This window comes from Lonchura striata, chromosome 3 (assembly GCF_046129695.1).
Source record: "Lonchura striata isolate bLonStr1 chromosome 3, bLonStr1.mat, whole genome shotgun sequence".
NCBI classification, from domain to species: Eukaryota; Metazoa; Chordata; class Aves; order Passeriformes; family Estrildidae; genus Lonchura; species Lonchura striata.
The window spans coordinates 830,737-837,500 of record NC_134605.1 but is presented as its reverse complement, the minus strand read 5'-3'; the positions used below and the strand labels follow the sequence as shown (position 1 = coordinate 837,500).

The following is a 6,764-nucleotide window of genomic DNA, read 5'->3' as shown; positions in this document are numbered from 1 at the left end:
TAATTACCATAAACAATGGCTGCATAGAAATGAAGTTTTATGCACATTCCCTTCTGTAATATGTCTGATATCAGTACACACTTGACAATTCTTGTTCAATTATCTCTATTATTTAATGCGCTGTGAACGGCTCTGTGTAAATAAAATTAACCACCCCAATTACTTTGAATTCATCTAGGGACAACGTAATAAAAAATGTGAAGAATTCTGTATGCCTATTAATCTAAAACATTACAGAAGCTTTCACCAGATTTTCTTGTCTATATTTATTTTGTCTACATTTATTTTAGTGCACTGCTAATTCAATTACATTTACCATCAGTGGTCAATCAGCAGCAGCAGAGGTTTTTTTCTAAATTTCATTAATCCTTGTACAGTACCACAAACATACTCATCCATTAGTAAGGTACAGGATCTCGCACTGAAAACACAAATATGCTTCTACTTGAATTTGGGAGCCTGAAGTTAATCAGAAAAACAATTAAAAACACTTCATACCCTGTGGCCAGATAACAAAATATCTGATAGCTACAATATTTTTTTTCAAATACTTGTTTATGCAATTAGTGAAGAAACAGTGACTGAAAAAGAGGTAAATTTCAGATTAGAGATTTGTAAACCAGCATTCTTTGACTTTGATTTTAACTGCGCTATGTGATAATTCTGCATTTTAATTAGCATTTGGATATCAAGATGATGGACACCTTAAAATGCAATGATGGAAGAATTTGCAGTGGAGGAAGACACTGCCAGAAGCAGAGACAAAACTATTTTGCCCATAGCAGGTTAGGCACAACATGGGTAAATACAATCCCGAGGAAAGCAAGATAATCCTACCTCTGTCATCATTTAGTTTCAAGCCATTATAACAGAGGAAGAAGAAAAATCAATGATATTAGATCATGACTTTTATATCATCCAACTCATTCCTCTTACTTGAACATCTGGGCTGTCTTCTCTCTAAAAACTTGTACCCAGTAAGGTGTTTGTGGTGCTGCTTCATAGGGCGGATGTTGCAAAATTTAAGATATAAACTCTTACCTATAGCCCAACAACAACAGCAAAGGTGCCATGAGGTTATTCCAGGGAGCTCAGGGCACTGAAGCACTGATTCCCCTCACAGCTTTCCAGTGGAGCAGCAACCACACTGCACTGGAACAGGCTGAGGTTACATTTTCATTACAAGTGCAAAGACTGGGGACTGAGGTTACGCCACCACTGACATAAATTACTGCGTATTAATAAAAGTGTGACTGCTCAGATTCAAATGGAAATCAGCAACCCAGGAATTTTAATAACTTTTATTTTTTCACACATCTTAGAAAAGTGTTTCTAGTCAAATCATGAGCAGCTGGCACCGGAAATGCAAAGCTTCAGCCAGTTCCAAACTCTGTGCCTAGCTGATGAACTTTGGAAGTATCAGCTCCCTTTTGGCCAAGGGCCAGAAACTTGTTTTCCCCAGCCAAAAAAGCTCCCTAGCAGAGCAGGAAAATGGCAATCCCTGTGCAGACAAGGACCTGGGCTGTCTTCCTCCAGCCCCACTTCCATTAGATGCCCTTCATTCTGGAGGGCAGCAGCTCCAGGGGCAGTGGTGGAAGGATACTCTGCAACCCAGGCTGCATCCCAGGGAATGGATGGAGAGCAGCCGTGTCAAGGACTCCTCTCTCCCTGTCCATGCCACAAAGGGAATGGGGCATTGGGAACCTCCAGGTTCCACTTCTCCCAGCTACCAACAGCCACTGCATCCCTATCAAAACCAGGATGGCATTTTCAACCTTTTCTTTGCAATTCTAAGTGCTAGAAACCTTCTCTAAAATGTGAAATATCTAACAAAGTCAAACAATGCCATCAGCTGGGACCTAACCAAGAATATATATTATTTATGCTTATTTGCTTCTCTTTTGGTGAAACCATAGGATTTCTTTCACATTAATCAAAGCTTGCAGTGTCCAAGGGTTAGTCACTATATCTTTCTGGTCTTACCACTAGCCCATAGTAAGGAAATTCCCAAGACAGGTGGAACACTAGAAAAAATGTTTTGACACATGGAGAAGATACAAAAATCTTTTTCTATGAAATGAATGTATGATTTGAAATGAATGATACAGAATAATGTTCAAGCTGCTGCCTGAAAAAATCCTTCCTGGCTAAGCAACAGAAAGGACTCTAGAACTCCTAAGGATAAAAAGCTGCCAGGTGGCAAAGAGTCTCCCCACTGGAAAAAACACCCCCAGTCTTGTGCTGGAGAAGGATGGGAAGGAAGAGACAGTGCTTTCTTCTTAGTAAGTCTTAATAAAGAAACAGGCCAAGCACAGTGGAGAAGGAAAAGATGGTCCAGTCCCCAGCAGACCATGCTCTACCTTCTTCTTGAATTTAATTTCAAGGCAAATGACTGAATCATGATGGCAGTCTCTCAGTTGTTTAATTTATCTTGCATGGTCTTGGCACACTTGGAAACAACACTGAAAATCCCAGTTCCAAATGTGCTCCCACACTGATGGGACTAGGACCCTGCAAACAGTTGTTAGGATCATTCAGTGTAAGCCCTTCCTGACACAAATGTACAAACATGGTACCCTGCTTCAGCTGCTAAGAAATAAGGTCAGCAGAGACCTTTACTTGACTGAGGTTCTCCAGTATTACAACCCCAAGCACTACAAAATTATGAAAGAAATGTGATTTTAAAAGACTGCTAATTATTAAACCAATTCATTTGTGTTTCTTGTCCTTCATGTTGAGTTTTCAGGATCTTTTTACTACACATGCCCAAGTGTCTTCCTTGTTCCTAAAGCCTGCATTTTCAGAAAACCCAAATATCAGAAGACTTGTCAGAACAGCTCTGAGAGCTGGCAGCATTTCACATTTCCATCTTTCTGGTGTGTACTAACACCTAAGGGAGTCAAACCCCGAGATCATCATCAACAGCCCTTCAGGGCTTTTTTAGCTCCCATGCTGTGGTTTCTTTCTTCCCTCAGACTTGGCTTTACAGATCCCTTGGTGGCCCTGGCAGGCAGGCAGGTCATATGGTGTTGACTCATCATTTTTGTTTCCAGATCCCTCCCTCAGTCTCCCTTCTTCTGACAGAAAAGGCTGGGATGAGGAACATGGGCACGAGCACCTGATCTGTGTGCTTGAGGAATGACTTCCCTTTGGGAGGTAAGGAAGAAAACCAAGTGCCACCCTGACAAAGAGAGCCACTAATGAGATGAGATACAGCAGATCCTCTGAAGGCTCTCTGGTAAGATGTGAACCAGTGCTAGAGAAATTTGAGAACCCCTGCTTTCAAGGCTATTAAGTTAACTATAGATTAAAAACTCCAGTTTTCACATGTTTTCTCCTAAAGTGCGTTTTTTAGCTGAGAACACAAATAGGATGCTTATAATTGACTTGTCAAATCAATTGCATTAAATTAAATCCTGAATGCTCAGAAAATGTTACAACTAAAAGTAAATATTTTATTATGCCTGAACCACTTGTCCCCTTCTCCACAGTCCAAGAAGTGATGGATATTTATCAGTATTCTAGTTACAAGCCTCTAAACTACACTCTTACTTTCCAGCTGTGTTCTAGACTCCTATTTTATGCAGGACACTTAGAAAAAAAATTAACCTCATCATGGTCTGATAGGAAGAACACAGCAACTTCTGTCATACTTCAAAATACAAGAAATTAAAATTAATAAGAAATCTCTTTTAAAATGGACAAAATAACTTCAATACAATAATAACATTGTTATTAGAGTTTTTAAAATCCCCAAGTGCTATGCTGATAACTCCATATGTATCTATAAGTAAAACCTGGAGTATAACACTTGTGAAATATTGCACTGGCTCTTTTGTGCAGAACATACATTTCACAAACACAAAAAAGTACACAAGAAAGTGCAGGACAATACATACACATTTTTTCTAGCTAAATAACTAAAGATCAAGATGTAATGCATTTGAAAAAGTACTTCAAAAACCACAATAGGTAAAAGTCCTACTAAACAAATATCTACTCAGCATGGAAATAGTTTCTGATTTGCATGTTTTTGTAAAATTAATTAAAAAAATAAAAAAACCCTCAGCACATGAGAAAGTAAATATGTTGAAAAAACCACCCTAATATTTGGATACAAGTGGCAGGCTCATTTCAAAGTATTGAACTTATCTAAAGTCAATTCATCTGCACTACAAAATGTAACAGTCGATTCAAATTTTCTTTAAAACATATTCTCTCAGTTAAAGATGGGCTTCAAGCTTATGACATCAGATATCCATATAACTTACAATGACAATTTACCCATAAAGTAATCTGGACCAACTAACTTTTTTCCCCTGGATAGGAAGAACAGTTTTTGGACCTACTATTTATTTTTGAAACACCAAAGCACCTTTTGTTTCCAATTGATATGGTTTAACCTCTCCATCTCTGATGACCACCAGCACCTAATACCCATCTAAAGTTCATAGTTGAAGTCACAACCATTGTGCCTTTAACAAAAAATTGCCCATATATTTTAATCCTTTCAATGGCACCTACAACACCAAGTATTACAGACTTTTAAAACCTATCCCCCTGAAAATAAACAAATAAAATAATTGTGGAGCATCAGTAGCCAGATAGTATTCTTAAATTTCAGTGATCTAGTCAATGGAGCCTTCCTCCATGTACTGTGCTGTTTCATGCAGTACATGGCTTTAGCTGGCCAAATTTTTTTTCCCACTGAATCAGTAGAACAGTGAAGATCTTACTTTTTTTCTTTTTTTTTTTTTTTCTTTTTTTTTTTTTTTTTTAAGCAGTGGCATATCAATGAGGCACAGATGTGTATTCCAACTCTGCATGGATGAGCACACTGTTCAATAGTGCTGGCTCACACGGTATCAGGGCAAGTTATCACTTCCCATGAAGGCACTCTTATCACCAGGGCCCAGAGAGGTGGCTGCAAATCGCAGCCTTTTTATTTTCAAGGCAGTTTTGCTGAACATTCAGGCTTCAAAGATTCACACTTCCAAAACTCTATAAGAGTTTGTGAACGCTCAATTTGCCAAAACTGTTTACAGTGTAATTGGGCACCGTACCTGTGTCCATGAGATAGCGAAGGCGCTTCTCCACCAGCGCGGCACGGGTGTCAATTTGCTTTTGCTCATTCTCTAGTGCTGCCAATTCTCCTACAACATACTGACTGGTGTCTTTGAACCCTTTCTGTTAAAGAGAACAAACAAGAAGAAAAAACATCACTTGTAAGTTGCATTTTTCCTTTCCACAAACACTTAGTAAGGCACTTACCTAAACAACCAAATATCATGCTCACTACCAAAAAGCTAACACATTTCACAAACTTTACAATTTTGCCAAATGTCCTTATTTGTTTATTAAAATACCTTGTTTTTTTTTCTTTAGAGAACATTTGATTTTGCAGCTTTTTACTAGCTGGCAGCTATTTTGAAATTCCTGTAATTTACTTGTAAGTGCATAAAAGCTGCTGTAACAATGTTAATACAAATAAAGCACCCTTTAATGTGCCATTTCTACTCCATTCAGGTCCGATTCACTTTTAAAATGTTAACTTTCGGGGCTAGAAAAATTAGCACAAGAGTGTCCAGTGGCAATTAAAAAGTGGGCTTTTAAGATTAAAACCAAGCCATGAACAAGACCTCTGGCTTGTTTTGCTCCTCTGAGCCAGCTGTAGCACTGAGGGCCCCCAGCCTGGGCCATCCTGCCCCTCTGGGTTTCCCTGCTGAAGGAGCTGGCCTGCCTACAGGGTGATCTGTAAAAACAGCACTAATTAACTACAACTCTTATCCTGGAAAGTGGTGACAAGGCTCTGGGCAGGCACTCGGGTGCACGGGGACCAACCTGAGCTGTCCTGCCTCTGTGCCAATCCCAGCTGGCCAGGAGGCAGCCCAGGGATGCCACACTGACAAACCCTGCTGCACCTTAGCAAGAGAGCTGTGGGAACACCCTAACAGGCCAAGTCTGCCTCTTGCACCCTGTGACTCCACAGCACTGCCCTGCACACGACCACACAGATCTCCAAGTGCTTCCAAAGCCATGTACCTGTCTCGTCGGAGCCCAAGCAAAGGCATTCAGCACCTCCAAGTTACTCTCATGTGGCTCAACAACTTCCACACAATGCTAAAATGTAATTACTGAAGCACATTTTTGCATAAGTTAAGAAAAACATGTCACTATTTCCAAGCTACCTTCCATGAACTTTTTTCCTCCTACACCTGACCCAAAGCCTGGGTGAATGTTTTAAATAGGTAAAAAAGCCCTGACAAAATTATTTAATGTTTCATCTACACCACGTAAAGGAAAAAATCACTGTCCTTTATGAACAGAAAAATACACAGTTTTTTGGGGTTTTTTTTGAGACTTATTTCCCTACTAGAGGCTAACTTGTTGCTGCATAAGGGTCTCAGATACTTTCACTGAGTGCTTTCAATTGTTTTTCTGTAAATGTGTCTGAAATAATCAATTCAACTTCATATTCAGGCAGCAGGCATAATAATCATATCAGCATGTTATTTCAAATAAAGACATGTTCAAAGTGAAAGTTAACAGCATGGCTGAGCTCCCAGGACCAGTAACGAGCATAGAACTTCAAAATTTAGGACATCCAAATTCAAGGACATTAATCTGGTCCTTCTCTTCCTACACAATAGCCAACAGTAGCATCCCTAATGGAAAACCTTTTTCTACCAGTTGTATAGCCATAAAACAGCAACAACAAAACCAAAACTCCCTGAGAGCAGACCCGGAAGAAAGAAAAAAATTCA

At 39.4% G+C, this 6,764-nt stretch overlaps 1 protein-coding gene across 11 annotated transcripts in view; it reads right to left on the bottom strand.

Moving 5' to 3' along the window:
* The window catches only part of EHBP1 (EH domain binding protein 1), a 211,109-nt gene that overhangs the window by 30,718 nt on the left and 173,627 nt on the right, over positions 1-6,764 (bottom strand). For all 11 annotated transcript variants that reach the window (XM_021555826.3, XM_077781833.1, XM_031504209.2 and 8 more), the window contains one exon: positions 5,064-5,187. In XM_021555826.3, the coding sequence (XP_021411501.1) occupies positions 5,064-5,187 (124 nt within the window). The remainder of the gene's footprint in view (positions 1-5,063; positions 5,188-6,764) is intronic.